Source organism: Chaetodon auriga, chromosome 14, assembly GCF_051107435.1.
Source record: "Chaetodon auriga isolate fChaAug3 chromosome 14, fChaAug3.hap1, whole genome shotgun sequence".
Taxonomy (NCBI): domain Eukaryota; kingdom Metazoa; phylum Chordata; class Actinopteri; order Chaetodontiformes; family Chaetodontidae; genus Chaetodon; species Chaetodon auriga.
The window spans coordinates 25,862,526-25,885,854 of record NC_135087.1 but is presented as its reverse complement, the minus strand read 5'-3'; the positions used below and the strand labels follow the sequence as shown (position 1 = coordinate 25,885,854).

At 42.1% G+C, this 23,329-nt stretch overlaps 1 protein-coding gene across 17 annotated transcripts in view; it reads right to left on the bottom strand.

Annotated features, from left to right (window-relative positions):
* The window catches only part of myt1lb (myelin transcription factor 1-like, b), a 139,271-nt gene that overhangs the window by 61,365 nt on the left and 54,577 nt on the right, over window positions 1-23,329 (bottom strand). For 11 of the 17 annotated variants that reach the window (XM_076748625.1, XM_076748632.1, XM_076748627.1 and 8 more), the window contains exons 3-5: window positions 11,698-11,743; window positions 7,428-7,503; window positions 3,690-3,723 (exon numbers count right to left, since the gene is read on the bottom strand). In XM_076748625.1, the coding sequence (XP_076604740.1) occupies window positions 3,690-3,723; window positions 7,428-7,503; window positions 11,698-11,733 (146 nt within the window). In that variant the 5' untranslated portion in view covers window positions 11,734-11,743. Of the gene's footprint in view, window positions 1-3,689; window positions 3,724-7,427; window positions 7,504-11,697; window positions 11,744-23,329 lie in introns of those variants that run through there. The other 6 variants (XM_076748629.1, XM_076748635.1, XM_076748630.1 and 3 more) reach the window with 2 other exon arrangements.

The window sequence follows — 23,329 nt, the reverse complement described above, 5'->3', positions numbered from 1 at the left end:
TACATATCATTTATATAAGAACTTGACCAATACTGGATTTTGAGGCAGATACCAATGTTGACATTTGAGACTTTATTAACCTTAACAAATCAGGATCCAGCTACATGTAAAAAAAAGATGTGCTCTGTGTACAGCTTACAATAAATTTTGAGCCAGCCTGGAAAAACTGATATATCCAGACTTGTGTCAAATTTTAAAAAGTTGCATTAAGTTAATTCAGTTATCATGTATGAAGAATGGGGCCCACAAGGTCCTGACCCACGTCATTATAAATAGTAGGGTATGTACATAAATACACATGTACAGTCACATGCACAAACATAGCAGCAACAGCCAATTTGACACAGCCCATGCTGCTCTGTGCAAAGTCAAGGTTGTTCATCCTGAAGACTTTCAGTTCTCCAGGGAGGGAGGCCATCAAGCAGCATTATTGACATTATAGATGCCTCAGGCAGGAGATCCTCCTTCGATCCCCACCCAGATTAATTACTATTGCAGGCAGCAGGAGAGATTGAGGTGAGAATGAGGGGGCAAAGACTGAAAGTGGAGGGGGATGAAGGACTTGGTGGGAGTGCACCTTGTACTATCTATGAAAATCTTCTAAAGGCTACACAGTAATCTTCCAGGTGGAATATTATTTATTTATATATATGTATAGGTAGACAGAAGACCTTATCTAACCTGCAACCACCCCCAACACAGTCAAGGACTAAATTAAATTTACACATTACTAGAGTGGAAACAATTTGCAAAGACAAGTAGAGGACACTGAAATACCCACCCTTGAATTACAATGGGTTACATGCTTGGCACAAAAAAACAAAACAAAAAATCATAAATGTAAAATTCATTCTATCCTCTGTGTACATAAACTTAACAGTCAGAACGACCCACTGTAGTCAGGCAGGCTGAGTGGCTAATATTAATGAACTCCAGTTCGATCCTTTAGGCTGCAGTCCTTATCCTCCCAAAAGACTGCACTCTAAAAAGCCCAACTTCAAATTTGCTATTCTACCATTTTTTTCTAAGTTGAGTGAACAAATATTTTTGGAAAAAAGCTGAGCTAACTCCATATTTCAAGTTTACAAATAAGTTGTGCAATTCACAACTGAAAGTTTTAGGTTGAGAAAACTTCAAAAACTGATTAGGGCATCTTCTGAAGTAACTAAGGCCAATGTGCATGGGTAGACATTGGCATGGGGGTAGTGATGTTATGTCAGATTATGAATTCGAGTGTATATCATGACATATGTAAGCTGCACAGCACTTACAAACAGCATAAATTATCCAATCGTGCCAAAAGATTAAACAATTCTCAACAAAAATGGGTCTATTTAACAAGTTTATGTGCCACTTTTATCTGTAAGTCATTGTAATGAATAGCTTTTATGTGTGCGTTCATAGTACGGTGTCGTTCTTAATGTGTTGCCTACATTGTGCGCAAACACGTTTCTTGACGTTGATGCTCGAAGCCTCCAACATTCTCTACTGCGCATGCACAACTCCAGTGATCGCGGGAAGAGAAGTGCACACCTGTTCCAGACCCCCCCCCCCCGCCGTTTTCAAGTTCATGTATGTTCAAAAAAGCGACAATTACCCGCAAGAAGTGGTTTTGCTTGGTCTAAATTTACACATATTTTACGTGTGTGGTAGAGCTGCTGCTGTCAAAACAGCGCACAGCGTTCTGTGGATGTTTCCTCTGCCAGTTGGTTTGTGTTAGCAAGCTAACATGTGCTCATGTGCTACAGTGTTCTGCCGTCAGTCAGCTGCAGGTTTTTTACCTTCAGGTCAGGTAAAATGGTAGTATCCCAAACTTAAACAGAGTTACAAAGTCACTTGAATATTGTGTGACAAAGTGTAGCTTTATGCAGTGCTGGTAGTGACCAACTGGTGTTTTCCACTCATGGCTTGCCATACCTGTATATGCTTGCCTCTAAAATTCTTCAGCACTACAAGCCCCGACCTGACTCAACCCAACTGCCGCTGATACCAGCTCCCATACACACTTGCTGCCTTTGACTCTTCCTGTACATGCCTTGTACAACGAAGAATACTGGAGAGACAAATTAGGGGATTCAGGGCTGACCAAATTCGTTCATGTAACTGAGTCAGACAGTGCATCCAGTGGTCTATTGCTGATGCCATGCCAAGATTAGCAAGACTGACCCAAGTGTTGATAAATATTTTACATACTGATTTAAATACTTTGATCTCATTGAGTTTAATTTCTTATTTCTGCTACTGTCACACATGGGAGTTGGTGGATTGTTGTTTGTGTAAATGAATAATTATGTTTGATAACAAAGTATAGATTTCTTTACTTCAAGTCCATAACAGATCATCATGGATAGGTCAGGTCAGGTCTGGATATATTAAGGCAACACATTAGAACATGTAGCCCATAGGAGTTTAGTGTGGGTGCTCTGCAAGTGTGCCAGATTGTAATGTAACTGGGCAGCAGCAGTGAATAGTATATTTTTTCACAACTGTACCTAATGAAGAATAACATTAATAACTGTAACAATGCTGAGTGTGTGTGTGTGTGTGTGTGTGTGTATATATATATATATATATATATATATATATTTTTTTTTTTTTTAATCGCACAATTAATTAAGCAACAACTGCATGCACATTACATGACAAACTAGGTAGGCTACAGAGATTAAGTAAACCCCCAACCCCACAAGTTGTCAAATTGCCAGCCTAAAGTGGCATCTCAGAGGTACAGTCCTGCAACTATATCTTCTATCAAGTGCTATTTTACAGACAACATGTAAACTCAGATAACTGCTGTCTTTTAACATGCATTATAATGAACTTAAAGCTTACACTCACACTTTTCAATTAATAGAAATATACAATAGCTTTTAAACAATGTACAGGGAAGAAACTCTTTAAGTGACAGAGAAAAACTCTACCTTGCTCTACCTTCCACCCACTCAAATCAGCCAACAAAAACTTTAAGGCTGTAGGCGTAGAAAGAGAGAAAGAGTTCTGCTGCATGGGCAATGAATTGATAATAGGTTTTCATGTTACATATCATCAAGTACAGAAGACAAAACAGAATTATTTAACTTTACATTTATTAATTTTAAGATTAGAAGAGGAGAAACCCCACTTATCTAATATTTAATATGAGGAAATATTATTAACTAGAGGGAAAAAATAATTTGATCCTTGTTGTTTCTGTTCTGCTGTTATCACCTTTTGTGACATTGAAAATATCCAAAGTGAGGGAAGGAGGCAGAGTGAGGAATTCATGTTAGGAAGAAAGAACGAGGACAGAGAAATTGAACTATCTATAACTATCTGTTCATGATTGAAGAAACAGAAAAATAGAGAGGAAAAGCAATCAGGGTCTGAAGGAAGAGGAGGAAAGAGGAAAAAACTGGCATCAAAGCACACTTTAGTGAGTGAGGGAAGCTAACAGTAGAGGAAAGACTGTGATGTCTCTGGTTGGTAGTAAGCTGACAGTTGACCCAGATAGTGTTTGATGACCTGTACCTTGACACTAAGACAATGGTAGGCCAATTTTGTGTGTGATTGTATGTGTGTAGGTGAGCATGAGTATGGGTTTACAATTCTCTGCAATTCTCTGGCTATTTCCGCCTATCTGTACATTTGTTTGTGTTGCTTTTGCACGTGTGTGCTTGTGTACCAAAGCAGTGCACTTCAATTTCACTGACCTGAAAAGCTCGGTTAATGCTGGATCCACAGGCACTGAGAGAGAGAGAGAGAGAGAGAGAGAGAGAGAGAGAGAGAGAGAGAGAGAGAGTGGAGAGAGTGTGAGAGAGAGAGAGACAGAGAGAGAGACAGAGAGAGAGAGAGAGACAGAGAGAGAGAGAGAGAGAGAGAGAGAGAGAGAGAGAGAGAGAGAGATTATGAAACCGAACTAACTTGTGCATGATAAATCCACAGGCTCTTTCTAAAACGCAGAAAGGGAAGTAAAAAGAAGGACAAGAATCTTTTATCATTGTGTCACTGTTTTGATTACCCTGAAATAAATGATCACTGAAGCACCTCAAGGCCAATAAAATAATTTTGGTTGTATTCATATTTATATTTTTTTTGGATATATGACTATTTGCATGTGGCTATTTGCACTTCTGGTTAGATGCTAAAATGCATTTTGTTGTCTCTGTGTTGCACTCTGATGATGACAATAAAGTTGAATCTAATGTAATTAATCTAATCTAATACATAAATTAATTTTTAAAAATTCTGTGCCTTATGTTTATCATCTATTGCTTCTAAAAACTATGAAATCCATCCTGGACTATGCATTTCTTTAAAATAGCAATTTCTCAAACGTATGTTGCCTAAAATGGACTGCATTTATATAGTGCTTTTCCAGTCTACTGACCTCTCAAAGAGCTTTGCAACACATGCCACAATCACCCATTCACACACCAATGGCACAGTCATCAGGACCAATATATTATCTTTTGAGTCATAGCTTCCCCATAGTTGTAAGAATGGCCTAGTATTTATCTGTAATACTTTAAACTGTAGTGAAAAATTGCTATACAGGAGTTGTGTGCATTTTGTCAGTGTATGTACAGTATGTGCATATGAAGGGCCAATGCGTATTTGCAAGGCTTTTAATTTGGGGTGTGCCATATCATATGTAATGATGTCAACAGTCATGAAAACCAAAGTAACATACGACAGCCCCACGATGGAGGTTTTCTTTTCAAAAAGGGGAGCGACTTCAGCTGCGTGGAAGTGGTTCTGTTACAAAAGATGTACAACAAAGCATGGTAATACAGTATATAGAAGACTGTAATAATAAAAGGGGGAAATACAGCTAACTCATTTCAGCACCTCAAGCAGAGATACCGATTGAGTACAAGGAGAGTCAAAAATGCTGCAAGGAGCACATTAGCTGTTGTAAGTTCTAAACCAAGCAGACAAACTAAAGTACAGCATTGCCAAATCTTTGAAAAGTTGTAATCAACATTTTCTCATATCATCATTATTATCACAGGAGAATTATACCCCTGAAATTGATATTGTTTTAGGGCCATATCATGCACCCCTTCTGGTGGCACGGTGGCATGGTGGCACCTGACCAATGGTGACGGTGAAGATGGGTCCCGGTCTGGCTGCCCACTGCTCCTGGTCTGCCGCGGAGGAGGGACAACCAGGATGGGTGTAATGCGGAGGACAAATTTCACCTCGTGTGCAGTGCGTGCATGTGTGTGACAAATAAAGGGGAATGTCTCCCCCCGATTCTTCTTCTTCTTTTATTTGTGAATATGAGGGATGGCAAAAATTAAAAAAGGGAAAAGGACTATCTGCTCTACATGCTAGCTCACTAGTTTTAGATTTGTGTTGAAAAAAAAAAAAACAACCAAGACACTATCAATGTATTAATGTGGTTTTTATTTTTTTAATATTCAAAAACAACAAAACAGATTAACAATAAATAATGCAAAATATGATTATTTGCAGTGGATTCTTTTTTTATTATTACGTCAATGGACCCCCTTTATATTTTATACCAGTCTATTGTGTTTTATTTTACAGTATTACAGTGTTGTTTTTTGTTTCCATATTTGTTCTGTAACTTATAGAGAGACAGGGTAGTCGGGAACTGTCTTCCACCACCGCCCTATGATGTGGGTGTTGCAATCATTGTGATGTTGTGAAAGTCAATCATCTTCAAGATAGGAGCACATCTCGCATATATGAAATGAGACACTTTGCCAATTGTAACACCACACATGTTGGTTATAGACTGGATTGTTCCAGTGTTTGATTCTATGGATGGAGAATGAGCAAAAAGAAGACTGAAAGACCAAGTTGCAGAGCATAAAAATGCCCTCTAGACAAAGAATTCTGATTATGCTTTAGTATTACATTATATGCAAACAGGACATTGCAGCCCCAGTACACTGAAAGTTACGGAACTATTTGGAACTATTGATAACTAGAAAATTTCCTCTGGGGAAATTTTGAAAGGGCCACGAGGGCTACTGCCGGAGTGTGTACATTATGATGTGTTTCCAGAAAATAGCAAACAACAAAAAACAGACTTGTGTATATATATTTAAATTGTTATATTTTATGCTCTTATTTTAGTAGATGTGTCATGCACCAATTTCATCAGAGCAAATTCCTCGTATGTGTAAAAGCGTACTTGGCAATAAAGCTTTTTCTGATTCTGGGTTCTGATGAGATTCTTCAGACATTTCAAACAATTAATACTAGTAGCATTATTATATTATATACATGGAGCCAGTGTTCTTTCTACATGAACTACTTCAAGTTCAGTCCACAAAGTTTAAAATGAACTTCAGTTCATAGTTCATGATTCAACATTTTGAACTAAGTTCACCATTGAAAAATGAACTAGTTCATAGTTCTTTTTTCCATATGATGCTGTGAGCTATTATTTTTCATAATTATTGACACAGACCAGATAGAACCACAGACAGCAATTATTTTGTCAGTTTTAACACTGTAATTATGTGTCAGATTTCATCCTCACATCCAATTTTGAATTATTATCTAACCATGGTTTACAATAGCATTGAGGGGACAGCATTTCCCCATTGCTGCTTTAATGCTTTGTTGCTGTCCATTCTGTCCACACTAGTAACAGCTGCAGCTTTCACCCCATGTGACGCATGCGGCGGTGCAACGCTGGTGGGTGGTGTTACCAGATTGGGTGTTTTCTTCGCTACATATTAAGGCCCATTTACGGTGTGTTTTTGCCGGGTTGTCGCCTGGGGCTTAATGAAGGAACAATCAGCACCAACTTGTTCTTTGTTTGCTCAAAGATGTTAGATACTTTGCCAAGTTAAAGGTTAAGGTTAAAATATTCATGAAGAGGGATATCTGATCTAAACATGGTCACTTCCTTTTAGATGCTTTAAACAAGAATGAACACAGAGTGGGTGAGGAGTACAAGGAGGGCTGGTGAACATTTTCAAAGTATGTTTCAGTTTTGTGTGACCATGCAATGTGCAAGTGCGTAATTAATGCATGGTCATGTCCCTCCCCAATATTTGTAATGACCAGTCATCAAATGCAACTCCAAAACATACTGGGTGGCCCCTGAACTGTTGCTTCATGCTGGCCTAGATGTCAACGAGCAACAATGAACACAACAGCTGTTTTTGGTTGTTCAGTACAGGTTGTTTAATCTGCAGCATCATTGATGCACATGTTAGATATAAACCAGTAATTTACTGATCTTGATGAACACATCTGGACTGGAGTTTTTCTTTGCAAAAAGATGGAGGATCTGAGTCTAGTTGCCTTTTGAAAACTGGGAAGTTGATTTTGATTGATTTTGATTGTGCTCTCTGGCACTTGTTTTGTTTTTGTTTATTTGTTATGTTTTGAGCTGTCCCTCTCTGATACAATGCAGTTGGGAGGAAATGTTAAACATTGGTAAATCTAGGGGTCAGACTTACTTTTTCTCCAATTTTCAGTGAGCTGGGAAGTTTTTTCTAAACTTCTTGTTGGAGGAACAGCAGCTCTGTATGGGATCTGCAAAAGACGCAGATGTGGAAAGCAAGTTGGAGTGCTCGTTAAGGTGAGACCGCAGGGATTTTGTACACTCTCATCTTCACATCTGGCGAATGCCCACTCTCTGACAAATAAAATGGATGAACTGCTGCTCCTAAACAGAGCAAGCACAGACTTTTACAGATCTGCTGCTGTTTGCTTTATTCAAACCTGACTCGGAGAGCACACACTGGACTCTACCTTTCATCTACCAGGCATTCACCGATGCTGCATAACAGAGCTTTTTGGTGAAAACCAGAATAGGCAAAATCTGCTTCTACATTAACAAAGGTAGGTGTACAGATATCACAGTGTTGAAGAAATCATGCAGCCCTCACCTATAGTAATAATAATACTCATAAACTGCGAACCCTTTTATTCACCAGGGGAGAATATATTCTGGTTGGTGTTTACAGCCCACCTCAGGCCAATATTAGAGAGACTTTACAACACCTGGCTGACCAGATTATTAACATGGAGCACAAACATCCAAACTCCCTGCTCATTGATAACTGGGGACTTTAATGGAGCAAATCTTAACCAGTACACTAGATCACTGCTACACAACACTGAAGACATATCACTCTCTCCCCTGTCCAGCCTTGTGGCTCTTTGATCACTGTTTGGTCCATCCTACAGGCAGAAATTGAAAACTGCTAAGCCTGTAGTTGTAATGGGTAAGTTTAAGACCCAATTGCAGTACCCCTAGTATTCAGAACTCGCTTTCACTGACTTTGATCTGAGGTGTGGCAGAGACAGATAAGCCATAGTCCAAATCAATGTCCCAGTCGGGACTAATGTCTCTCAAAATACTAGATCAGCACCTCTTCATCCAAGGTGTCAGGCAAGGGTGCAACAATGGTTCTCCAGCTGTAATTCACCAGTGGTACAGTGGTTCCAGATAGCTGTTCTGGGTGATGCTGGTGGAATCTGGAGATGAACCGGGAGTTGAGGATGTGGCGAGCACGAACCCAGGACCTCTCTTCCGGTCCATAACTCTCTCAGTCGTGTAGTGACCAACAGATCAGAGGAGTGAGGCTCTAGCCTGGGGCCAGGTGTGGTGACAGCGGCAGATGAAGACTTGGACAGGGGGCAAGAGACTTCCTTCTCCAGAGCTGGGGAGAGTGGGGCCTAGAATCTATAGGTGCACTGGAAGGATGACAGGCCTGTTGCTGGGTCCATCTGGATGCTGTTCTCTGCCACAGTGTACCCTAGGAAGGAGACAGAAGGGGCATGGAACTCACACTTCTCAGCCTTAACGAAGAGCAAGTTCTCCAGGAGATGCTACAGGATGGTCTGGATGTCCCCAGCTAGTGGTGAGCCCCACCTTTTGCTGGGCATTGGGAGACGAAACGGCTGACCTGGCTTGGTAACACCTCTGTCGCTCTTTGGGGGTCAATCTGGTCTGAGCTGCATCAGTTTGAGCTGCAGTGGAGCAGCTTGAGAAGGTGCCCAGGAAACACAGGCTGGGTCCCGACGATCGTTAGGTGCTGGATCTGTGCAACTAATGCAGCTAGTCTCTGCCCTTGAGCTGCTGCTGCTTGTCTGGCTGCAGACACTGTAGACACCATCAGAGCCTCATGTTGCTGAAGGACACCTTCGATCCTCTTGAAGTGATTCTGTGGTGAGGTGGAGCGTGCTGTAACTAGAAGGTTTAGGACCCAAATGCAGTACCACCAGTACGTGGAAGTTGCTTTCACTGACTTCGATTTCAGGCGACATTTAGGTCGTAGTACAGATTAATTTCCCATTCAGAACTATTGTCTCTTAAAGTGCAAGATCTGAATCATCCAAGGGCAACTCCTCTTCAAGGTGTCAGGCAGGGGTGCAACAATGGTTCTCTGGTGGTCCAGGCAGGTCCGGTAACGCTGTAGAGTCTTGGATGATACAAAGAACAACCTGGCATGGGGTGAGTGTGGGAGAGCAGCTTAAATACTGGACTGACGGGAATGAATCTCAGGTGTGTGATCAGGTAGAATGGCCAAGTAGGTGTGGCTGACAAGGGAAGAGTGAGAGTGGAAAAGTACTGGCTGAGCAGGTGAGTAGATGATAAGGAAACGGCAGCAGGTAAGTGGCTGAATTCACTGTGGCTGTTGTAAAAAAGTAAAACGATGGACCACTGATGCAAAGATGAAACTAAAGGCTTGCTTTGACTGCACTGATTAGAGTGTTTCAAGGCTGCTGCAACAGATCTGAAAGAACTCCCTGACACTGTGACATCTTACAGTAGTTCAGTCAGGACCTCTTTAGTCAAAGTATATTTATTAATACAGCATAAATTAATACAGCACACATTACATTTGGCAGTATGGCTCTGTTCTGGGACCTTCCTGCCCTTTCACGCACTTGCATGAAAAGCCTGAAGCAAAGAGAGCACCTCTCTTCTCTTTCATGTGCCTATATGGAACGGCTATAAGCAGGGAGAGCAGCAGCAAAGACCCTCAAGGGAACAGTACAGAGTGGGTATCAATGACAACAGAAATGATGTTGATGCATACAGGTGGAGCTGGGATGGAGATGGGTTTTAAACGACTTGTGGAGGAAGCAGCAAAGGGTGAGCAGGCTATGACAGCTTAAATAGAGCATGCTGTTTGAGATGTGCCAATAAGGAGCAAGGCAGAGAATCACTTGAGCTGTCAGCTGATGTGGGCTGGTCTGAGATCAGTTGAGCCATCAGCCAATGAGCTTGACCTCCATGGCCTGCCTGAACAGTATGCTTCATTTTCTGTGAGGGCTTGCATGTACCAACTTAAACCTTCTGCACATACAACAAAGGCTCTTGACTAAACTCAGCCAACTTTGCCAGGAGAGAGTCCTGTCTGACCAAGCCAGAAATACACTGACAAAGGACATTAAAGTGGCAAAGAGGTGCTACACCAAAACCTGGAGGAGACCTTTTCAGCTAACAACCCTTTGTCAGTGTGGCAGAAACTGCAGGACAATACCAACTACAGGAGACCACCCCCCCCACACATCTGAGAACCATCAACTGGCCAATGATGTAAATACATTCTATTGTAGGCTTGAGCATCAAAAAACCATTCACACCCCCTGCAACACTCTCAACTTTACCCACTAACTCCCCACCAGCACTCAGGATCTGTGAGGTGAGGCTGGGGAAAGTCAAATCCAGCACCAGCACCATCAGCACTGGAGCTCACCAGGGATGTGTGCTCTCCCCTGACACAACAGTCATCAGGCTCATCTGAGAAAATGACGAGTCTGCATACAGATGGGAGGTCAAATAGCTGCTCCTCTGGTGCAGTCAAACTCAAAACAGTGGAGATAACATTGTACTTCAGGAGAAGCCCCTCAACACTATCACCATCCTCATCAACATTCTACGTTCTACACAGGTCCATCATCATCTGTTTTGGGTCTGCCACCAGTTATTAATATGTACATTCACCATTCACTGTCAAGGTCAACACACACTGTAAATTTTATTGTAAATTGTATATATTGTTGATTGCCTCACCATTCTTAGCATATATTGTGTTTATTTCAGATTTTTGCACTATTTAGCTTATGGTTCAGTCTTTTGCATGTCTTTTTCACTGTGTAGGTACACTGAGCGCAGTGTTTAAACCCAAGTCAAATTCCTTTTACATGCACACATACTTGGCCAGAAAAGTCAGTTCTGATTGTGATTCTCATTTAGATTTGTCACTTAACACTGTTGTTACGAATTGACCAGGTTGTCATGCTTGCATGTGGCAACTCTCTGCACAGGAGTGAGCATTTGTCTGTGGCACACATGCCTTGCCACTCTGTGTCCTACATTATATGTGTTCTGTGTTTAACTCAACGTCTAACATGTAGCTGCTGGTTAAAGGGTTAATCATAACAATGCAGGTAATTTTTACAAAATGTGTGCATGCACAGAATGCACAGGTGTATGCACAATTGGATACAAATAGGAGCCAGTACAGTCAGAACCTGACTTCCCAGAGCCCACATGCCCATTATTTTAATGTGTGCTTTTCAGAGTTCTATCTTCCCCCAAACCTTGATAAATGTGGACTTAACTCAACTGTGACAGTCGGATTTGTGCAGTAGTGTGGGTACAATATATAAGCATGCTTGTGTCTGTGCATGTTTGTGTGTGTTGGGGGAGTGAAGGTCACCCTGAATGACAGTGCTGCTGTGTGTATGTCTGTGTATCCATGTAGATACCTTTGGAACGTGTGCAATGGTGCTTATCATCTGCATCCACCTCCATCTGTAAAGAAGGCATAAACAAGCTGTTAAACACACAACGGACTACATGGCAAAATATCTTTAATTTGGATACATGCTCACATTCAGTACATTGAAGGAAATAACCCAAAACCAATACAAATTATGCAGAGTATTATTTGACCAAAATAATTGCACAGATTAACAGATTATGTAATTAGTTTGATCTCCCATGCTAATTAAAAAAAAAATGTTTGAGGAAATGTTTCATGACCACAACTACATATTCCATTTATAATATTTTGAAATGATGCAATATATGCTATTTCTGAAGCATTAATTTCTCAGTCTCTCCGTCCACCCATCCATCTGTCCAACTGTTCATGAACGTGTGATCAACGATTCAATAATTTTACAGATGAACTGCAGACATAACATCATCCAACATTAACATGTATTGTCTCATTTTAGGCTGTCTTTTCTTTAGTATAATGCCTCTCAAGGTCTTGAGATGCTTCCACATCTCTTTCATGTATCCTATGTCAGATGAACATATCCCTTTAAAGGTAGGTCTACCTATCACATCATAAATTGTTGAAGAGCCTGAATGCCTCTGAATGTTGTTCTGTTATTTCTTGATGTCAATAAATATTCATGCTTGCTGGGCTTGGACAATGAGGGGGGTCATGGCCCTGTTTGCATTCTCTTTTGATGAAGCATGATTTATTAACTCTACACTTACTGTAGTGGACAGCTACTCTGTCCTAATGGTGTGTTTCCTTATGAATGTCCATAAATGTTTTAACAGGAGAAAAATAACTTGGTGAAATGCAGGGATACTTTGTAAATCTGTTAGGATCTGGACTATTTAGTGGTTAGTTCCTGTTTGGAGTTTTGAACGTAGTTGGATTTTGTTCGCCTTTTTTTTGTTAAATAAATCATTTGGACTGTTTCCTCTCAGCCTTTTTGTAAAGTCTGCATCATTGGGTTCAGTCCTTGCTTTTTGCTTGGCCACAAACCGTAACAAAATCTTATTAGTGTGTCAAAGACGGAACGATAAGGAGTATTTTGGGGAGGATGACCTGAACTATCTGTGCATAAATATATATATATATTACATGAAGCACAACTGTGGTTTCCATGACAATGGAAAAAAAAGAAAGGCCAAAGGAAAATAACAACTTATCAAACCAGTTCACTTCTCTCCCCTTTCAGACACTCATTCAGACAGAGAGTGTGTGTGTGAGTGTATAACCTTTAATGTTTCTGAAGTAGTCATGTGAGCAAAGTGGTGACCTCTCACTGAGCATCTCTCATCAGTCTCATCATTGTTTTATCAATGGTTCTGTGGAACAAAATGGGCAGGAGTGACACTGTCCATTCAATATGTACAATCCACTTCAAAGTGCAACAAAAATCATGATCCACACACCTACACAGATTCTCTTACAGCATACAAACTTGTTTATGTCAAAACAATAGGGTGCACACATCATTGCAGCCTCCTGAATGTGTGTCTTCCTTGATGCAGTAGCTGACTTTTTTTGTCATGTAATGGGAATTCTTATTATTCATCTTCTCTGTTACTCAATCGTACGTGTTCACTGACTTAAAGCCAAATGAATAACTATGCCATATGATTAGGTAGGTGTGTGTGTGTCATAATCTGCTATGACACCATGTATGTTATTATCTACTGAGATAATGTATATAATCTAACAACTTCCCCTGCTCTGGGCTCTTTCTTGTCATCTCACACTCAAGACAGCAAGGAAGGAGTCCATCTGCAAGCGTCAGAATCTCAAACTCTCAGAAAGTCAATGAATGACTTCATGCTTTTTAGTGCAAAATTGCCAGAACAATCACACATGCAACAACATATCAAATATCTATGGAGTCATTAACTCAATGTTAATTGAATTCGATCTCAGCTTTGAGATAATTCTTTTAATATTTTTTTTCTTTCTTATAGTTACTGTGGACTGTAGTTGCCATTTCTGTACTGAAATACAGAGATCACTTACCATAATATTTTATGAAATTATAATGAAGCATTTATTAAAAAAATACCTTTATCCTTCCTTGAAGAGTCATGACAACTCATAATGATAATAATAATAACAATTGGTGTTCTCTGAGGCAATGTGTGACTCTGAAAATCCCATACTGTTGCAAACCCAATTGTAAGTGAGACCTGCATCCGTACTGAACACAACATCAACAACAAACAATCCAGCATCAGAATAAAACAACAGCAACAATAACGGCAGCAGCAGTGTAAGTCTTGTCGCCTCTGCTTCCTTCCCCAAAGTTCCTGGGGAGGGTCAGGACCCAGGAAGCAAGCATGTTTCTGTGGCTTGAGATATATTGGAGAGCTCTTCATATTCTGTCTGGTTTTTAGCACCCCATGGGAAAATGTCACAGCTGTAATGAAAGTTAGCCTGCTTATTGAGGAGATGAGGCCCACTCCTTCTCTGTCTGCATCTCAATTAGACCCTGGATCAATGGCTTTACAGGCCCAGATGAGTCACACTGATCCAAGTTCCAAAAGTTTAAGTTGGCTAGTTCAGCAAACAGGTAATGATGCACACTCCAGAGAAGACATATCCACCTATTTATACACAACCAGCAATTCATATAATTTCAAGAACAATTTAAATGAAATGCTTTAACATTTAATTGGTTTCTCTCCGGGGCACAGCAGGTAGTGCGTGTGCCTCACAGCAAGAAGGTCGCTGGTTCGATCCCCGAGTCGGGCAGGGCCTTTCTGTGTGAAGTTTGCATGTTCCTCCCGTGCATGCATGGGTTCTCTCCGGGCACTCCGGCTTCCTCCTCCAGACCAAAAACATGCTTCATTAGGTTAATTGGTGACTCTAAATTGTCCTTAGGTGTGAGTGTGAGTGTGAATGGTCGTTTGTCTCTATATGTTGCCCTGCAATCGACTGGTTCAGGGTGTACCCCGCCTCTCGCCCGTTGACAACTGGGATAGGCTCCAGCCCCCCTGCAACCCCGAAAGGGATAGGCGGTACAGAAAGGGATAGGCGGTACAGAAGATGAATGTGAGTGTGATTGTGAATGGTCGTTTGTCTCTATATGTTGCCCTGCAATCGACTGGTTCAGGGTGTACCCCGCCTCTCGCCCGTTGACAACTGGGATAGGCTCCAGCCCCCCTGCAACCCCGAAAGGGATAGGCGGTACAGAAGATGAATGCATGAATGAATGGTTTCTGTCCAGTCTGCATATCCAGATTTTGGATTATCTGGAATGCTTTGTCAAAAAGCTGAAAACAGGGCTGCCTTTATTGGATCATTGTGAGGATCCGCTAGATCTGTCTGCTCCTAGTTTTCTCGGTTCCCCTTTTCCCTAAAGTTATGTCTCTGTCTGTCTGTTCCCCTGTCTGTCTCAGCTGGGTGTTTCCCTGCACCCAGCTGGCCCCGCCTCTCCGGCAGTGCACCTGGAGTGCATGAGCCTGATTAGGGCTCAAGTATTTGAGGAAGAGGCTGGGCTAGAGTGGTCACCAAATTATCCTGATCTCTTCCATGAATTATCCAGAACCGAGTCCAGTGAGTACTTCCAGTCTTTGCCTAGTTGCAATCTCTGTTTTTTTGCCGGTGGTTTTTTCCTCGCCTCACCTGTGCTTTGTCTGTTTGCAGTGCCTACCAGCCACGTTCAGCCTTTGCCCAGCCTCAGCCTCCCACGTGGGGAAATTGTTTGTTCCATTTGTCGAGCGCCCCTTTTATTTCTGTCTCCACTCGTTGAGTGTGCTTTTTGTTTGTTGTTTCCACTCCTTATGAGTGTGCCTTTGTTTGTTCTCTCCACTCCTTATGAGTGTGTTTTTTGTTACCTTTATTTAAAAAAATTTGGTTTTGTTTTCCTACTCTTGTCTTCTGGTCTGTACATTGAGTCCAGTAACTGTTAAATTTGGGCCAAGCCTAACAGTCATGACATATATGAATATATGTGTATTTTTTTTCTAATTTGTAATGATTTTCTTCTTTAATTTTTAATCATTCCACATTTTCACCATTTACCCATTCCCCAAAACCAGGGGAAGCAGAATCTGCTTCTACATGAATGAAGGTTGGTGTACAGATGTCACAGTGTTCAAGAAATCATGCAATCCTCACCTATAGTCATTATTCAGAAACTGTAAACCCTTTTATTCACTGCAGGAGTTCACCTTGTTTATTCGGGTCAGTTCACATCCCACCTCAGGCCTGCGTTCGTGAGGCTTTACAACACCTGGCTGACCGAATTACTGACAAGGAACAGAAACACCCACACTACCTGCTCACTGACTACGTTTACATGCAGTCAATATTCAGGTTATGGTCAATATTCCGGTTTCTGAAACATTCGGAATAACCTGTTTACATGCGTGAGCAAACAGGGTTAGTCCTGTATACATGGTAATTATAATCAATTGGAATATCCCGATCAAAATAGCGACGCACGGACAATGTGTCGACGCACAGAGAACGTCATGACGCAATGTGCGACATTTCAGAAGAAGAAGAAGAAGAATCGGGGGGAGACATTTCCCTTTATTTGTCACACACATGCACATGTGGAACACTGCACACGAGGTGAAATTTGTCCTCCGCATTTCACCCATCCTGGTCGTCCCTCCTCCGCGGCAGACCAGGAGCAGTGGGCAGCCAGACCGGCGCCCGGGGACCCATCTTCGCCGTCACCATTGGTCAGGTGGTGATCTTCTTGCATGTTTTTAGTGGGGGTATATTTTTACGGAGGATACCCCAGGTGAACACGGGGAGAACATGCAAACTCCACACAGAAAGGCCCTCCCCGAAGGCATGGTGGAGGACACACCCGGTGCCCGCAGCGAGAATCGAACCCGGGACCTTCTTGCTGTGAGGCGACAGTGTGCCACCGTGCCACCAAGCACGGTGGCACGGTGGCACGGTGGCACACTTAACGTAGTGTAACTTTTCACTCACCTTCTTGTATATCTTGCTATCCCGGTACTTTCTACCGTCTACAAAAGACACGATATTCATGTCTTTCACCACACTTACGAGGTGACTTGTCTCCTCCTCGCTCCAAAAGTGTGGTGTCCTCCGTTTCGCCATGTTTTCAACTAGTAGTTCCTGCACTCAAAAGATCAAGATTCCTTGCGAGTAGAACATGCGCGGAACACAAATTAATGTTCCGTTCGATGGGGATATTCCGATATTCCGGCGTATACATGACCAGATATTCGGGTTAGAAATGGAGTAACCCAGGGGTCATATTCAGGTTTTTCAAGGTGTTTACATGGCCATGCGCAACCGGGTTATTGCTGATATTCCAGTTATGAAAGGGTTATTGACTGCATGTAAACATAGTCATTGTTCTTGGGGACTTCAGCACACCAAATCTCTGCCACAAACTGCCAAAATACAGCACATTAATTGTCCTACAAAATTAGGAAATTAGGGTGTTGCAGACAGCAAGCTATAGCAGCAGGAATGGAAGGAAATATACAAAATAAAAAAAAATAAAAAACACGACCCTCACAGTCCTCCCAGTATTCTCCAGGTTGGAAGAAATTGGTGGAGCAGGTATCTACCTGCTCCACCAATAGCAATGTCTGGTGGGTATGTGAACTGTAGGGGGTCCAGCTCACAGCTCACCAGGGGATGGAGGTAGTTCAGTATGATCATCTCCAAGGTCTTCATCAGGAGAGAAGTTAAGGCTACCGGCCTGATGTGGTTGGGCTCTCTGGGATGCACAGTCTTGGGGACCGGAACCACACAGGACGTTTTTCACAGGGCTGAAACTCTCTCTAGACTGATGAGACTCATGTTGAAAATGTGCAGAATGACCCTGCAGAGCTGCTGTGCACAGTCCCTGAGCCGCCTGGAGCTGATGCCATCAGGGCCTGTAGTCTTCCTCACCTTCATATTCCTGAGCTCCTTCCTCACCTGATCTGCTGTTATGGAGAGGCTGGGGGCCGGGGTACTGGGGGCTGGCATTGCTTTCCTGAAGGCAGTCCTCCAGCTTCCTCCTGTAGCTCTCCTTATCTCCTTTTTCAGCTCCTTCTGCATCCTCCTCAGCTCATTTTTGTCTCTAGATCTACAACCCCTCTTCTTCTCATTCAGTGGGGCTTTCAGTTCCAGGGACACCCATGGTTTGTTACTTGGGAAACACTGTACCTTCCTGGTAGGCACAGTGTTTTTCACACAGAAGTTTATGTAGTCCATGAGGTAGGTTGTCCCACTGTCAATGTCCTCCCTTTGTGGACTGCACAACACTCAGTGGCGCATGTGTGTGTCAGCCTGCCTCCCTCCTGTTCCCTCTCAGCTCTGCCTTCCTCCTCCCTCTACCTGCTACACACCTGTGTGACATCACAGGCTGGGCTGGAGAGGGGAGGAGGTAATAAAACTGGGCAGAGTGCAGAGAGTGAGGGGGAGCAGAGACATGGCAGACACATGGCAGACACTTGGCAGTTTAAGGAGGTGGTGAGAAGGTTCTTCTCTTCCCTTCTTTGGGGTTCTCTTTTTCCCCAAGCAGGTTTTTTTTCCTCCACGCATGTTTAGGTGCTGGAGGTTTGTTGTGTTAGTCTGGGCTGGAGATTACTGGTAGTTCAGTTATTCATCTTTTGGTTTAGGTTTAGTTTTTCTTCTCCTTTTTAGGTAGTTTAGGGGGAGACACTGGGGGTGACGGCCCATTGCGTGGCTGGTCCCGCGCCTCTCCTTCTGTTGTTCATTTTGGCCAGGGTCTTCAGCCCTCTTTTGTTTCTTCTTTTGTTTGGTCTTCGTTTCCCTTTATTATTATTATTGTTGTTGTTGTTGTTGTTGTTGTTGTTGTTGTTTGACATGGGTACTAATAAAACTTGTGGGTTTTTCACACCTTCTTTTTGAGTGTCACCCGTTATGTTATATGTTCCGGCCTCATGCCCTGAGCCTTGATTTCTTTCCTACATTGTTGAAGCCATAACAGTGTCAAAGCAGTCCTGCAGTGCCATACTGGACTCCTCTGACTGTCTTCTCACATACCGTATGGTTGGAAGTTGTATATTCACCAAAGGAATGTAGACAGGGAGCAGATGAACCAGGTTGTGATCAGAGCAGACCAGCAGGCAGAGGAGTGAAGAACTGTAAGCATCCAGCTCCGTGTCTCTTGTGCATCACTGCTCCTTTACAGTGATGTGTCCTGGGTTACACCACCTAATGTTCACAAACATAACCTCCACCTTTTACCTTACTGCTCTCTGTTGCTCTCCTGTCTGCTATCAGCAGTTGAAAATTGTCCGAAGTAACATCTGAATCTGGCGTGAATTCATTCAGCCACATCTCCAGGACAGCCTTTTTTTGGTTTTTTGGTTTTTTTTTTACCGATGTAACATTGCAAAAATCAGGCACATCCTGTCTCAAAACGATGGAGAAAAACTTGTCCATGCAGTTGTAACTTCCAGGTTGGATTATTGCAATTCCTTACTATCAGGCTACCTAAATTCTTTGCTGAATATTCCCCACTTGCTCCAGGACACTAAAACAAGGAAGAGAGATCTTATTTCTCCAATATTAGCCACTCTGCACTGGCTCCCTGTAAAATTTAGAATAGAATTTTAAATTCTTTTCCTTACTTGCTAAGCCATAAATGGTCAGGCGCCATCTTATCTTAAAGAGCTCATAGTACCTTATTACCCCACTAGAACGCTGCGCTCTCAAATGCAGGCTTACTTATGGTTCCTAAAGTCTGCAAAGCAGATCGGGAGCCGGGGCCTTTAGCTATCAAGCTCCTCTCCTGTGGAACCATCTTCCAGTCGTTGTCCGGGAGGCAGACACTGTCCCTACATTTAAGAGTAGGCTTTAAACTTTCTTTTTTGATAAATCTTATAGTTGGCTCAGGCTTGCCCTGGACCAGCCCTTATGCTGCTATAGGATAAGACTGTCGGGGGTCTCCAAATACACCAAGCTCCTCTGTTCTTCTCTTCTTCTCCATCTGCATGCTTTCATGTCCTACCAAGGTGTGTTACTTACTTAGCTTGTTTCCCAGAGTCTTTGTGCTTTGTCGTCTAGCAGGTTCCCATGGATACTGGCTGAATCTGGATTGTGGATTATAGCTACGTCTCCTGCCATGGCCCTACCTGACATCCACTGCACTGTTACTGTGATTGCATTTCTGTCTGTCTCTCTCTCTCTGTCTCTTGCTCTCCCAGATGGCTGTCCACCCAGAGCCTGGTTCTGCCTGAGGTTTCTGCCTGTTAAAAGGAAGTTTTTCCTTGCCACTGTTACCAAGTGCTTGCTCATGAGGGAATTGTAGATAAAAGAGTTAAGTCTGTACTAGCTCTATATGAAAAGCGTCTTGAGACAACTTCTGTTGTGATTTGGCACTATCCAAATAAAACTGAATTGAATTGAATTGAATTGAATCTCCATGAGGCATATCATCCTACACCCCTGGTACTGCCTCTGCAGTCTGGTTAGCATCGTTAGCTCTTCCATCTTATTAGGGAGAGATCTCACATTCCCCATAATAAGAGCTGGTATGGATGGTTTGTACCGTCTTTTGTTGTCACATGACTTCGCTCCAGCTCTGCATCCCATTCTCCTACTCATTATTTCTATGGGGATCTGTGGTCTTTCCGCTGGGAGAACCTTTGTGTTGCACAGTGCTAAATGTTGTTCCCCACTATAAACAATAGAATGGCTGAATGGATCTCCAAATGCTGTTTTAAACAGTCCAGAAAAGAATAACAAGCAAATCACTCGTCTCACCAGTTATACACACATACGCACAATTGATCAAGACTCGTGACAGGAGAAACATGAGTGAAGCCCAAAAACACGCAGAGACACAGAAAAATGGTCGGAGCTGCGTTGCCATCTTTGAATCCAAGTGTTGTTCATTTTATATTTTTGCACTACTTAACATATTGTTCAGCCTTTTGTCTTTGTCTTAGTACTCACTGACCTGTATGTCTTTTTTTTCTATTCAAGTACATTGAGTTCAATATTTAAACTAGAGTCATATCCCATGTATGTGCACACATACTTGGCCAATAAAGCTGATTCTAATTCTGATTTTGATTATGGTTGTTAGTGTGATCTGTCACTTAAACATAAATAAACAAATACTAAATATTAATACTAAGATTGTCATCATCGACAATGACTTCAATGCAATAATAATAATAATAATAATAATAATAATTATTATTATTATTATTATTATTATTATTATTAGTATTAGTATTAGTAGTATTAGTATTAGTAGTAGTGATAGTAGTATCAGAGTATTATTATTATCAGACCATGACTCCCTCCTCAGATGGGACCAAGGGTTAATAGGGTGTAAACTGGTCATGGTGGAGCACCACCACTTGATTCTGTTTGACCAGCTGCACCCTGTACATAAAATTGTGGCCCACTGGCTCATCATCGGGCTATCGACCCAATTTGTGCCCCACCTGGCCTTTCTAGGTCAGCCGGGACAGTGGGCTTGGCAGCTCTCCCTCATCACAGCTGCCTTCACTGGGTCCGTAGATACCCCTACAACTGGGCAAGGAGGTCATCTAAGTAGACAATGCAATAGCGAACTGTCCCCAGGTGCTCGCTCATGGGAGAACTGCTGGGTGTCTCCAAATTAAAGAGTATGCTCCTGACTTGGTCTGTATGGAGAATGTCCTGAGACAACTTCTGTCATGATTTGGAACATAGCATAAACAAACATAAAAATTAATAAAAAAAATTAATAAAATTTAATTGAAAGTAATTGGTGTTGAAGGTGCGTAACTACAGAGATCTGTGGCATAGGCCCTGAGGCTCTCTCCCTCTATTCTTTGGTGACTGACAAGCTGGTCTCCAGCTTCATTAGGATAAGCATGGTGCTTATCTTCATTATTTATTATTGGCCAAAATGGTGCTGCATTGCTCTCTCAATGGCTGGCAAGTTGAATTGTGTGTCTAGTTTTGAGGATTTGCAGAGTTATGCCTTCCAGAGCAAGAGTGACTTGGGGGGTAGTCTCTTCTGTTGACCACACTTTGAGATGAGAGATCAGCTGCACTTGGATGAGGGAAGGCTTTGGTGGCTTTTCCCCATTATAACTTGGCAGCATCATTGCACCTCATTGGGAACCCTCTGGTGGCAGTGGTGGGGCTGACAATGCTGTTTGCAAGGACAAGGAGTGTTGCTTCCAGATGCCGCCCCTGGTGGGAAGGAGGAAGGTACTGGCCATTGCCATGTGAGGAGTGGCAGTAGTGCTGCTTCAATAGTTTGTGAGCCTGATCAGTTCTTCTATCTCTCTCAGTGCAGCTGTCATGTTGAATCTCTCTCAAGAAAAATGCTCTTTATTAGCAACAGAGCACACACAGAGCCTCTAAGGGAGATTACTATTTGCACCCACAACCAAGTGCAAGCCACGAGGTCACTAGGTAAAAATCCTGTTATGCTTAATTTCATTGCCTCTAAATGTGAATGACAGAAATTCTTTCCATATTTTGTAATTAGCATCCATGAATTTTAATTAATGTGTCATATTTTGCAGCATACATATTGTAGTCATAGTCATTTTGAGAAGATACTAATGAATGGCTTCATGGAGTGAAGGCTGCATCCCGTTTCAAATGCACATCATATAACACAAATGTTTAATTCAAAGGTTGAATTCTTTGTGAAGTAACATACATAACTCATATACTTTATCCAGCTTTACCCAAACCATGATATCTTCCTAAGCATAACCAAGTAGTTTTCATTGCCTAGACCTAACCAAAGTGCAACCAATGCACAATGTTATGAGATTATTATTGTTCTCAGCTAGCTTTATTTTGAAAGTGTAACCACATGTTGGTAACCGAAGGTGCTATGCTTCTTTTTGCTAAATTGACTTTGGAGCCCTGCATATTGAAAAATGATGTCAAAGGGCTACACAGTGTCTTAAAAAGTGACACCAAGGGGTCCTGACCAAGTGTCCATATGTGACAAGTTGGGATTGAGAATGTGTTGACACAGAACACTGGAAAGCCATCTGACACAAACAAACTGCATTGAGAAAAAAGAAGAGGATTTTTGCAGTTTGATAGAGATGAATGAGGGCCTCACTGGGAATGCAACATGATAGGAAATGCAATGATTATTGTAATACTGAATGCAATGAGACATAGAACAAGCATTTTGTGTATATGTGTTTATCATTTTGGTTGTGGGGATGGGGGTGCTTGGACATCTGCCACAGCAATTCACATCGTTATCAGTTTCCCTTGTTTTCACCTTGAAGTTTTGGGAGAATGTGTTTCAGACATATGGCGTCCAACCCCACGCTCTGCCAAACTTACACACACATACACCCAGTTGTGTATACATAACTTATGGGGACATTACATAGACTTACATTAATTTCCTGGAGTGTTACTCTAACCATAACCAAAACCACTACTTGCCTTACCCTATCCCTTACCCTAACCTTACCCTTATCTTAACCCGTCTTCATACTAAAATTTTATGATTTACATTATGGGGACCCGCATTTTGTCCCCATGAGGAAGGTGAGTCCTCAGAATGTGACAGTGCAAACATATTTATGTCCCCACAACATAAGGAATACATGGTACACACACACACACACACACACACACACACACACACACACACACTCGGTCCACCCTTTGTGGTTATAACAGCT